General features: G+C 30.1%; 1 protein-coding gene across 1 annotated transcript in view; it reads right to left on the bottom strand.

The window, feature by feature from the left end:
- Positions 1 to 2,182: 2,182 nt before the first annotated feature.
- The window catches only part of AstA-R2 (Allatostatin A receptor 2), a 45,514-nt gene continuing 34,713 nt past the window's right edge, over positions 2,183 to 12,983 (bottom strand). The window contains exon 4 of the mRNA XM_065510727.1: positions 2,183 to 2,326. Within this exon, the coding sequence (XP_065366799.1) occupies positions 2,231 to 2,326 (96 nt within the window). The 3' untranslated portion in view covers positions 2,183 to 2,230. The remainder of the gene's footprint in view (positions 2,327 to 12,983) is intronic.

Raw genomic sequence — 12,983 nt, 5'->3', positions numbered from 1 at the left:
GTATTTCAATATTGAAATTTATATTTATTTGTAAATATTTGTTTTACATACAGCACAAAAACAATTTGTTTTTGTTTTATTAAAAAAAATATTTATGTTAGAACTAGATAAAATTATGTATGTGTTTACCTTACGTTTGAAATATTTTATGAAATGGATGTGTCAGAAATGGACTCTAATTTAATTTTGTTAAGCCTTTTAGCTTCTGACTAGGGTTCCTAATTTCCCGGACTTTTTTCTTTTCCGGGAGGAAATTAGGGTTTTAAAAGATGTATAAAATAACTATATTTGGTTGTACAATGTTGGTCCAGCCTTTATAAGGGTTTCTAATTTAATAGTTGCATTTTATCGGTATTGTCACAGTCGTAGTTTTAATCAGTATAAAATCAATAAATTCTTTGTTTCGACTATGTTAAATATGTAAAATATGCGTAGTTAGAGACATTTTTCATATCTGATTGTAGATAAACAAATTTGAACCACTTTACTGAACCACTTTGTTATTATTTTCTCTAAATATGAATATTATTCATTGAATATCCCTAAAAGCTGTAATGTTAGGCATCTTAATAATTCCTTTAAGAGCATAAACTTTAAATTAGATTCATTCTTAATAACCAAATTTTTCTTGTGGCTTGAGTTGTATGAAAAACATTCGGTTATTTCAACCGCAATACTTCTTTGCCAACTGACTATCTGCTGCTATAATCGAAAAAATCTATGGATATTATAGAATGATTCAATTAACAAATTTGGCTATCGAAACGAATCTGAAAATTGTAACTTTTAGAAGAAAACTTATGAAGAAATTCTCGTAAATTCCCGAAAATTAACAAAAATTTCCCGGGAATTTTTCCCGCGTAGGAACCCTACTTCAGATACATCCAAATATGAATCGATATTACACTTTCAGTTTTTGTTTAAAAGTTCCACAGATCATTTGACAGAGCTTGCTCTTATAAAAGCCATATAAGTTCAAATAAAAAATTGTTGACATTTTAACGTATCTGATGAGTTTTCACTTATCAGTAAGGATTAGAGCCCTGCATGAGTGACTTAAATAATATTTTAAAACATTTAATTTTTTCAAGTACTGTTTTTGACTCACTCATTGTTTTTTGAATGCATATAATAATTCCAATTTACAATAAAAAATAATATAAATTAAAGATTTATCATGCCTTTTAATATTTTTTTAATTAGAAATACCTCACTGTTTTCCATTTTTAAATTATTTTGCGATTTCATGTTTTATTTATTATTATTATTTTTTATTTTTTTATTATTTTTCTTTTGGAATTTAAAACTCGATTCACTCGATTCAGAATATTTATTTTGTATTCTTTTAATATACGTTAGTTGTTCACATACTCGATTTGAATGTAGACGTACACATACATAGTAATACTCGCAATGATTGAGTAGAACAAATATTTGAATTATTAAAATCAAAAGTAAATAATATTCAATATAGTAATAGTGTAAAGAATATTCAAAACAAAAAATGAGTTGCGTGCAAAGCAATGGATTACTCATTGTGGGTGACAAATAGAGTCACTCAAGCAGGGCTCTAGTAAGGATTAATTGCTTTGAAATTCATCAATATTCTGAATGAGTTGCTAAATATGAATGTTAGAATATTTTTTTAGAATTTAACCGGGTTATTTTACCTAAATCAATTTCAATTTCAAGTTTATAGATAGTATACGAAAATGAAGATTTTTGCTCAATTCGCTTTAAGTAATAAGTTAACAATTAGGAAATAAAATAGGATCTAAATTAATATATTGTGGAAAGACGTAGTAGGGAGTAATAAAAACTTAATTTTAAATAAATACATAATAATTGTTAAAGCATTTTTAAAAGCTTTTCTTATAAAATTTAGTTAGTTTATAACAAAGAATCAATTCCTGTGCAATATTGGTATATTATTTATCTTCAACATAAGTTTATATTTAAAAATGCAGTTAATTTTTGTGGCATTTACGCTAGCTTATGTTATTCAAAAAACACTTTGAAATATTTCTCTTAAATTATAATGTTACATAAGTACTATGAAATTAAATTTAAAGATTTTTTAAAAATCTATTTAAAACTAACTACAATTAATACTAATCACACTAATCATACAGTTAATTGCCTAAAATAAACACTACAAAACTACATTCACATACATACATAACTACATAAGTAACTATAACTACATACATCGTTTTAACAGTTACTTAAATTAAAAACCTGTCGATGATGTTCGGGCATATGAAGTTTTTCGTGCTGGCGGCAAATCTGAGGAATAATTTTGAAAACGATTTGAACAATTTATGGCCTGAAAGAAAACGTAAATGAAATGGAAATAAATTAATTAAAATTGTAATGAAATAAATTAAAATAAAATAGAATTACATTAGATGAATAACATATTTGAGGAAGTGATTAAATACTCTTTTTGAATTTACACCTAATTAAAAACCTAACAACTTTATAGTCATAGATTTATAAATAAAGCTTTTTCAAAAGCTTTTATTTAACTTGCAATGTTAGTTTGTTTGCATGTTAGCTTATATCAAAATTTGTAATTGAATTTTGAATCAGTTCGAAATCATATTCGAAAATTCGAAGTTATATAATCTCTAGATAATGCATAAACCTAATGACAATGTAATATTATGTTCGAAAATTCGAAATTAAGTTGGAACATTTTTTAAAGCTGTTGAAATATACTCAACATCTTGAGGATTCATGAGCAATTAATTTGATTAGTTTTCTTACATTTCCTATTTCGAACGTAAATATTTTGAATAAAAATAAAAATGTTCTCGAATTTTAAACAATTTTGAATGCAATTACAGAATATAAGATTTTTAAAATAAATTAGAAATATTTTTGGTGCTCCAAAAAGAAGAAAATATGTTAATAACAAAAAATATTTATAAAACAAGCTCTTATTTAAATTTTCTAAAACAATTTTATTGATTACGAGGGTGGGCCAATATGTTCGCGACTTTTCCGGTTCTTAACTAAAAGGGCAACTCTCCGCCAGTCAACAGGCATCTGTTAGTTGACTCCTGTCAATATTTGAACAAGCTGCGTCATTTAGTTTATGCTTGATATCAGACTACCTCGTGACTTAAGGAGAAATTTTAAAAAAGTGAATTTCGTCTGCTCATTAAGCAGTATTTTATGTGAACAAAAACTATTAAAGTTACCTATAAGGGCACCTTTTTCTATTGCTTAAAGTTACTATAACGGCAAGTTGTAATAATGGCCCTAAGATTGATAAATACTATAGGAACTCTACACCATCAATTTCAAGAAGTGGTTTACTGAATTTCGTTGGGACCCAGTTTGGACGTCTGGGCGCCCAGTTGAGGTCTCTACACCCGAAACAATTGAAAAAAAAAAACAAGTAAGAGTGCTATATTCGGCTGTGCCGAATCTTATATACCCTTCACCAAATTATACTTCAAAATTTTAAATATTTTAAGGTAAACAAAATTTAATTTTTTTTTAATTTTTTGGAAAAAATTTTTTTTCGATTGTTATTTTAAATTTTTTTTTTTGTTTTTTCAATTTTTTTTTGTGAAAAAAAAATTTGGCTTAAAATTTTTTTTTCCGATTTTGACCCATTGTAGGTCCAACTTACTATGGTCTTATATACGTCGTTGCAAATGTCTTTGAAATATCTATCATTAGATATCCATATTGTCTATATTAATGTCTTAGTAATCCAGATATAGGTCAAAAATCGAGGTTGACTTGGTTTTTTCCTCATATCTCAGCCATTTGTAGACCGACTTTGCTGATTTTAAATAGAAAAATTCTCGAAAGCATGTCTGACAGAATTATTGAAGATTTGGATCCCGAAGATATCTGGGGTCTTCAGAAAATTGATTTCAACAGACAGACGGACAGACGGACATGGCTTAATCGACTCCGCTATCTATAAGGATCCAGAATTATATACTTTATAGGGTCTGAAATGAAAAATGTAGAAATTACAAACGGAATGACAAACTTATATATACCCTTCTCACGAAGGTGAAGGGTATAATAAGAGTCTCGCATCTCACATGGTTTTCCGCAAGATGGCTGCCACGTTTGAATTCAACGATGAAATCATATCGCAAACAAATTCCTATTTTGATGACCTCAACACGACGAGGCATGTACTTTTTGAACCACCTTTGTATATTACATCATTGAAAAAAGGAGAATATCGCGACAAGCTTTTATATCATAAATTATTCGATAAAAACATACACTTTAAATTCATTTGGACATTTCCATTATTATGCGATATTCACGATTTTAATTTTTGGAAAAATTAAAAATAGTGCTGTTGTATATTTTGTCGAATTTTATTGATTAAAGATTCCTTTGAATCCTACATAATTAATAAATATTTTCTTCCAAAAACATGAATGCAGTTTTTGAAATTCAAAAGCAATTTCCAGATGCACTTTTGGACATTTTTTTCAAATAATCTTAAAAAGTGTTAAATTGACTACTATTTTTTATAATTTTTATTTTTTTGTATTTTGTATTTAACACCAACACTTTTTCCATACAAATAAAAAAAACAAAAAAAAATTTTGTTTCACAATGCTCTATGACTAAAAAATTCGTTAATTTTTAAAATTTTTAGCTTTTATTTTGAAACATTTGTACAGTATGAATTTATTCAATGTATTGTCCATGGTTAGCTATTACCAAGAACGAATCAAGCCAATTTCGCATACTCTGTTCCAAAGTGAAGAGTATCCCAGAGAGATCGTTATCCATCGATCGAAACAAATAGTAATCGGACGAGGCACGCTCTGGACTTTAAGACGGTGAGGCGAAACTGTCCAAAAACTACAATATAAATAGTTTTTAACAGATTGTCGAGTGTTGTCATGATGGCCCCATATTCAGGGCGTTTTTCGGCCAATGTTCGCTTCAAACGAATCAGTTGCGTTCGGTACAGCTTCCCTGTGATGGTCTGGCCAGATTTCAGCAGCTTACAATAGATATTTGCTCCATGGATATTTGGCTTTGGTGTCGATTCGGCTGGTTGGCCAGGTTTCACATACGATATCTTACGCTTCGGATCCATTTTTCATCGCAAGTGATGATTCGGTATAAAAATTATTTTCTTATATAGCGCTCAAACATCATTTCGAAAATAAAAACAAGTAAGAAAGTATGATCGGTCAAGCCCGACCATATAATACCCTACACTAAGTAAAAGAGCCAAAACATTTTTCTTTTAAAATTTCAATAATTTATATTTTTGAGCGATTTTCGCCTTATATGGGGGCTATGACCAATTATGGACCGATCACCATGAAATTAGGTCATGTGATTTATGTCTATATTATAGTTAAGTATGTTGAATTTTGTAAGTATACCAACATTTTTAAGCGATTTATGCACGTTAAAGTGATTTTTGGAAGCGGGTCTATATGGGAGCTATGACTAATTATGGACCGATCGTAACAAAATTTGGTGACATGAATTTTGTGTATATAAAACTTATTTGGAGCGGAATTTGTGGAGATACATATATAAATTAAACATTTATGACCGATAAAGTCCAATTTCGGGAGGACTTTTGTATGGGTGCTAGGTGAAATAATGGAACGATTTCAGCCAGTTTCAACAGGCTTAGTCCTTGGGTGGAAAAAGTAATATGTACCAAATTTGATCAAAATATCTTTAAAATTGCGACCTGTACTCTGCGCACAAGGTTTACATGGACAGCCAGCCGACCAGACGGAAGGACGGACATCGTTTAATCGACTCAGAAAGTGATTCTAAGTCGATCGGTATACTTTAAGGTGGGTGTTAGACTAATATTTTTGGGCGTTACAAACATCTGCACAAACGCATTATACCCTCCCCACTATGGTGCTAATCAAGCTGAAATTTCAGCTTGATTAGCTCGCAGTGATATTGCAAGCTCCTGTTGAGCTTAACAACAATCAACATGGAGTAATGTCAATTCTTGGTCTTCAAACTTTTTTGACTGTAGAAGTTATTAAAAAAAGATAGAGGTTATTAAGAAAATCGTATTGTAAATCGCATTTTTAAGTCATACATCCTATAGAAATCAACTCAACAAACACATCATTACTGACTATATGAACAGTCATTAACGTGCTGTTTTTCTATAGCGAACGAGTGCTTTGAGTGGAAATTTTACATTAATTTTGTTTTTGTTGCAATAACAAAACTCATGTTAAATTTCTACTCAAAGTACTCGTTCGCTATAGAAAAACAGCACATAAGATATCTCCAATCGTTCGCCAGCTATCGAATTATTTCCAAAATCAAAAGATTCTAAACCTAAGCTTTGGTGTGTGATTAGTAGTAAATCAGGCGTTGATCCAAGGATGAGAAAAAAAAATAAATTTGGCACTCCCAAACCGAAAAGTTGTAGTAATAAAAAGGAAAAATTTAAAAAAAAATTAATTTCATTATTTTGATCCAATTTGGAGTTGTTTTTCTTGGTGAAAAAATTAAAAAAATTTAGTTTTGTAAGGCCAATGTGTCTTCTTTCTAAATCCGCTGAGAATCTTAAAATCAGTTGATATTCAACGAAGTTACTTATAAGTCATAATGTTACAAAAAAAAAACAGGTTTTACCCGTAACTCAAGATTTTGGCCAACAAATTTCGATAACATCCAACAAAAAATTGTATCACTTTTTAGGTATTTTTACTTCATTATTTTTTGTATCACTATGTTTTCATTCTGAAATAGAAACATATATTTTCATTTTACCTTAATTAAAAATACATGCATTTAATTCCAAAAAAAATATAATGTATTATTTTTTAAATGAGTCTACAGTACGTATGATTATTGTTTTTTAACTTTATTATATAAATGCATTCTCACATTACGTATAGCCATTTAAAATATTGAAATATATTAAATACACGAATATATCCATATAAAATATGCGATTTAATTTATATGTACAAACACAATAATTTTAACGTAATTTTTAAATAAACAAATAAATACATACGTACCACAATCATAAACTATTTAATATAATTTTAATTTTATGATAAAAATATACAATAAATAAAAGCAAAGGCTACACAGGACAACAGCAGAAACGTAATTATTTAATATTCAATTCTCATCGATTGAATATGGCTGCACAGTTCTTTCTGTTTGTGAGTTGTTTTTTTTTTGTCGCTCTTAATTAAATTAGTTATTAACTTATTAAAACAATGATAAAAATTTATTTTGTAGACAATTTTGTCATTTAACAGTATGTTAAAGCAGATAATTCATTGAGGCTTGAAATAAAGCATGTGTTTTAAGTGGAATTTAACAAGTACTTATAGCTAACTGGGGTGAGAAAAAATAAGATATTTAAAGTACATACTTCAAAATACTTTATAACATAGAGAAATACACATAGAGCGGAAACTATAAAAAAAACTCAAACAAAAAAATTACTCAAAATAATCACATCTACGAGTGTAGTTTTTGTTTTCTCAAAAAACATTCTCACCACTTAGGTTTTTGACAACTGAGTTAGGTCTTTCACAACAGAGTTTCCAATCTATGTGTATTTGTTTATGCTTTATAAGATGTAAATGAAATTATTCGAATATTATTTAAAATTACATGCCAGCCAGTGTAATTTAATGAAATTAAACAAAAATCATCAAATTTTAAATTAAAAATCAACAATGTGTGATTTTCTCTTTGTTGTAGTGTTTGTAGTTGTTGTTGTCTGGTTGGTTTCATTTGATTATTGGTGTATTTTTTGCGGTAGTTAAATGTGGTCAATTTCAATCAATTAGAAAAAGATTTAAAAGTTATTTACTTGCAATTTCATTGTGTGTGTTTTTGGTTTTATTTTAAACAAATTCAAATAATAGTGGCGCCTCCATAAATAGATGAAGAACAAGAAAAAACAATTCATAATTTAAAACAATGATCTGAACACACATACTGAATTATATACAAATGCTTTTGTTCTTATTCAGTTACGAGTATATACGAGGGTTACTACTTATTGTTAGGGAAAAAATAAATGCAAATACATAATACAAGGTGGCGCAAAAGTAAACTTCCGATGTTTTTTGGCTATAATTAAAAAAAAAAATTAAAAACTTTGATTCTTCTTGTGGATTATTTTTATTTGGTCTTTTAATTTTTTTCACATCAAGTCGAGAATATGATGTCATGTAAATGGCCGCCGCCACAGTTGATTGTCATTTGAGCCCTTTTTATGGCATTTTCCATCACTTTGGCCAAAAATTCCGGCGATAATGAGGACCTATCGCCGGAATTTTTGACGGATATTGTCTTTAAGAGCTGCAAGAGTCTGAGGCTTGTTGACATAAACCCGCGACTTCAAAAAGCCCCACAAAAAGAAGACTGGAGTGGTCAAATCAGGCGATCTTGCTGGCCAGTGCAAATCACCAAAACGGGAGATTAGGCGCCCGGTAAATGCATCCTTCAGAATATTGGTTGTGGCACGTGCAGTGTGTGCCGTTTCACCGTCCTGTTGGAACCACATGTTTTCCAATTCCAATTCATCAAGATGCGGCAAAAAGAACTCGTTGATCATTGCTCTGTAGCGCTCACCATTCACAATAACCGTTTGGCCCGCGACGTCTTCGAAGAAAAAAGGTCCGATGACTCCTCCAGCGAAAACAGCACACCATACAGTGACTTTGAGCGGGTGAAATGGCTCTCATGGGTTACACGCGGATTTTCAGTGTCCCAGAAGCGTAAATTTTCCTTATTTACGTACCCGCTAAGATGGAAATGATTCATGATTATCATGATTATTTTTGATGAAAAAATGACCGATTATTGGTCAAATAAATAGTCAGCAATATTCCGCGTTCTGGAGCAGTGTAGCGTAACATTTATTAACGTGTATTTCGCATGTGTTTACTACACAAATGTCAAGACAGAACTGACATTAGGAGCCAATCGCAAAATTTATAGCATTTTCTGATAGGAGGATTACTTTTGCGCCACCTTGTACTTATCACGATTGGCTAACGTTACTGCTAAAATAACATTATCGTTTTTCTCTAAATAAAGTAAAATGAGTTTATTGCAATCTACAGAAGTCAATTTCAATATTAATTCGTTCTTAGGCTAAAAAAATTAGCAGTTCTTTTGGTTCGGAATCCATATGTTGCCAAAAAGATGGGAAAAGGTCATAACCAACAATGGCCAATTCTTAGAATAATGAAAGAATATGGATTCCGAACCAAAAGAACTGCTAATTTTTTGAGCCCAAGAACGAATCAATTTCGAATATTTTGTTTCAGCTGTCGCTCGGATCTCGTTCTGGACTATAAAACAGTTGAGTCAAAACTTCCCAAACACTTGATTCTAAATGTTTTTTTAACAGGTATTGAAACATGTGGCCGAGCGTTGTCATGTTTCTGGCCTGCTCGCTCTAAACGAATCAGTTAAGTTCGGTACAGGTTCCCTGTGATGATCTGGTCAGATTTCAGCAGCAGATAGTAGATAGAACCCTTTTGCTCCCACCAATTACAGAGCATTACCTTGGTGGCATGGATATTCACATATTATTGTACTGGATCCATTTTGCATGGCAAGTAATGATTTGGTGCGAACACGATTTGTTTTTATAGCGTTCAAGCATCATTTCGGGCATGCAAAATCGTCGTTCAAGGTCTCTCGGCTTTAATTGATATGGTACCCAATTTCCCTGCATTTAGATGAACTCTGCAGCTCGCAATTGATGAAGGATATAATAAAAAAGTAAAAAACTATACAATATAACACGCCGATAAATTTAGCTGCAACTCGCAACAGTGCCCTGAGGCACACCTTAGTTTTTGCGTTCTCAACACACTTTTTGTTAATTTTTTAACATTTACAAATTCATAGGCTGAAAGCAGAATATCTTACCTTTAAAAAACAAAAATATTTCGAATAGATCGGGCGACTAAAAGTTATTAAAACTTTGATTTAAAAAAAAAATCACAAACAAAATTTCAAGTGCTAAAATTATGACAACACCCACAAAACCGCTGACAGAACCAAAACTAAAAGTCAGAATACATTTCGACCTTCGAGGAAAATCTTAACAAATCTGTAACTAAAATCACCGTTAAATTAAAAAAAATCATAATAATTACTTTTTGAGATAATTGGTGTTTTGTAATGCATGCCTTGAGGCACTATTGCGTGTTAGAGGGTTAACAAATGGAAACAAAACAAATTAATTGCAAATTTGCAAACAAATAAATTGGTATTGAACAAATTTTTTTAAAAAAATAAGGAAAACTAAATCAATATATGAACAATTAAATACAGTTGGTGAAAAAAGTAAATAATCAATATGGCTGCCTACACATAAAGAAATGTATATATGTATGCATGTGTGCTTTTGTTAGTGTATGTATTTATTGAAAATTCTTAGTTGTTTATTTAGACAAACTGAAAACTTATAGATTTAAAGTGTATTTTTGTATGCTTTTTATTGAAAAACCATATTCCTCTTTAAGAAAATAAATAATTTTAGATGAATTTATGTATTTATTGTTCGTAATAATGTAGAAGTGCCATGTACACATACATATGTATACAAAACAATCACACATAATAAAAAAATTCTATAAAAATATCAATCTTACGAGTATGTGGCAATTAAAATATATAAATCAAATATAATCAACCTCTTTAAATGAAAATAAATTATGTATGAATTTCAATTAAAAACAAAAAAATTATACAAATATGGTTATAAAAAGAGAAAGAGATTAATAAATATTTAGATTTTTATTTGATATTGGAAGGAAATACAAATTTTCGACATGAACCTTACGAATTTGTTAAAACATGGTACACAGGTTATTTATGGTCACACATATTCGCTTTGGTTTGTCAATTTTAATTGTATATAACTTTTGAACCGTTCATCTATAGTAACGCTTATGTTCCCTAGTTTCAATATACTTTTCTATTTTTTTTTCTTTTGATCATAGGACATAGAGCCAAAAAACTGTCAGAGCCAAAAGAACTGCTCATCTTTTGAGTCTAAGAACGAATCAAGTTAATTTCGGATACTCTGTTACAAAGTGATGCGTATCCTAGAGAGAACGTTCCGCATCGATTGAAAAAAACAGTAGTCTGGACTATAGGGGAAACTTCCCAACCACTTCTTTATAAATAGTTTTTAACAGGTATTGCATCACGTGGCCGAATGTTGTCATAATGGAATATTTAGGTTTTATTTTTGGCCGCATATTCTGGACGTTCTTCGGCAAATTGTCGCTTCAATCAGTTGCGTTCGGTACAGGTTCCATGTGATTGTCTGCCAAGATTTCAGCATTACCTCAGCGACATGGATATTTGCCTTTGGTATTGGCTGGTTGGTCGGGCTTCACGTACACGCAGAGAAAAAATATAGTTGGGCATGGTTACTGTAACCATTTCAATATTGTTACAAGTTTTTTAACTATATTATAGTCACAGTAACTATGTACATGATTGTGGTAACCATAATATGGTTAATTTACGATTCGCATGACTGTATCAACCATATATATGGTTACAGTAAACAAATATATGTTTGTGACAACCATTCATATGATGAAGGACTTATCATATTATGGTGCTCTCGGCTTAAGGCTTATCATAATCTGTGAACAATTTGAATATTATGATAAAATTATTCATCATAAATATGGTTGCCACAAACATATATTTGTTTACTGTAACCATATATATGGTTGATACAATCATGGGAATCGTAAATTAACCATATTATGGTTACCACAATCATGTAAATAGGTACTGTGACCATAATATTGTTAAAAATCTTGTAACACTATTTAAATGGTTACAGTAACCATGCCCAATTATATTTTTTCTCTGCGTGTACGATCGCTTACACTTCGGGTGATCGTAATGGATTCATTTTTCATAGCATCAGTTTGGACATGTAAAATCGTCTGTCAAGTTCTCTGCGTTTAAATATGGTACCCAATTTCCTGCTGTTGGACGAATCCTGCAGCTCTCAAACGTTTTGAAATTGCTCCTTGAGTAGCTCTCAATTTTGGATACTCTTGTTGAGTTTGAAAACAATCTTCATGGACTTCCTGCATATGATGCTTTGGTATAAAATTCGACTATTCGAAGTAACCTAAATTTTCAATAACTAAGTGAGAATAAATGACAGATATTTACCCATCAAAATGACATGTAAGTTATTAAAAACAAAAACCGTGTTCAAAAGTTACGCCATCTATTATGAATCTCGCCATTTTAAGTCATTCACTCAACATACACTCAGGTCTCGTTTTATGCGGATTCAAATTTATGCGATTTTTAAATAAAATTTTATTTCAGAACTTTTTTTTTTAATTCTTCATTTACATAACCGAGCCCTTAAGGGCCTTACCTTTTTACCATTTTTAAATTAAACCAATTTTGCATCACTGATATAATGGTTATAGTTTGTTTTTTACAAAATCAAATTCTTAATATAGTTTCAGATACGGAACTAGAATTAAAGATTCATCGCGGACTGACTGATGTTTTTCCGGATATTAAGAGTTGCATAAGCAACTTAAAAATTCAAAATTATTTTGCAAGAAAAGAAGCAATTGAAGCTCCTAAAAATTCTTCGATTTCGACCCCTATTCACTAGATTAGTTCTAGTGAAGAAAATGATATTTTACCATAAGATAACAATATGATTATATCATTTAGTGATGGAAGTGACGTTGAACCAATTCCAAACCGATGCAGACAATTATTCAGCGATTCAGATTAATCATGTATATTTACAGAATTTCCTTAAAAAATGTGTAGCTCATTTCTTTTGGATCATTTTCACTTTTTCTGTAATTATAAATATTTTTGTTTATTTTTTTTAACGTATTTTGTTTTTATTGTTTAAGTAAATTAAATAAATATATTTTTGTTGATTTTTTTTATGCGATTTTGTTCTGATTTTTTAATTAAAATCTGAATTT

The sequence above is a fragment of the Calliphora vicina genome, chromosome 1 (genome assembly GCF_958450345.1).
Source record: "Calliphora vicina chromosome 1, idCalVici1.1, whole genome shotgun sequence".
Lineage (NCBI taxonomy): Eukaryota > Metazoa > Arthropoda > Insecta > Diptera > Calliphoridae > Calliphora > Calliphora vicina.
This window is presented reverse-complemented; position numbering and strand designations above follow the sequence as displayed.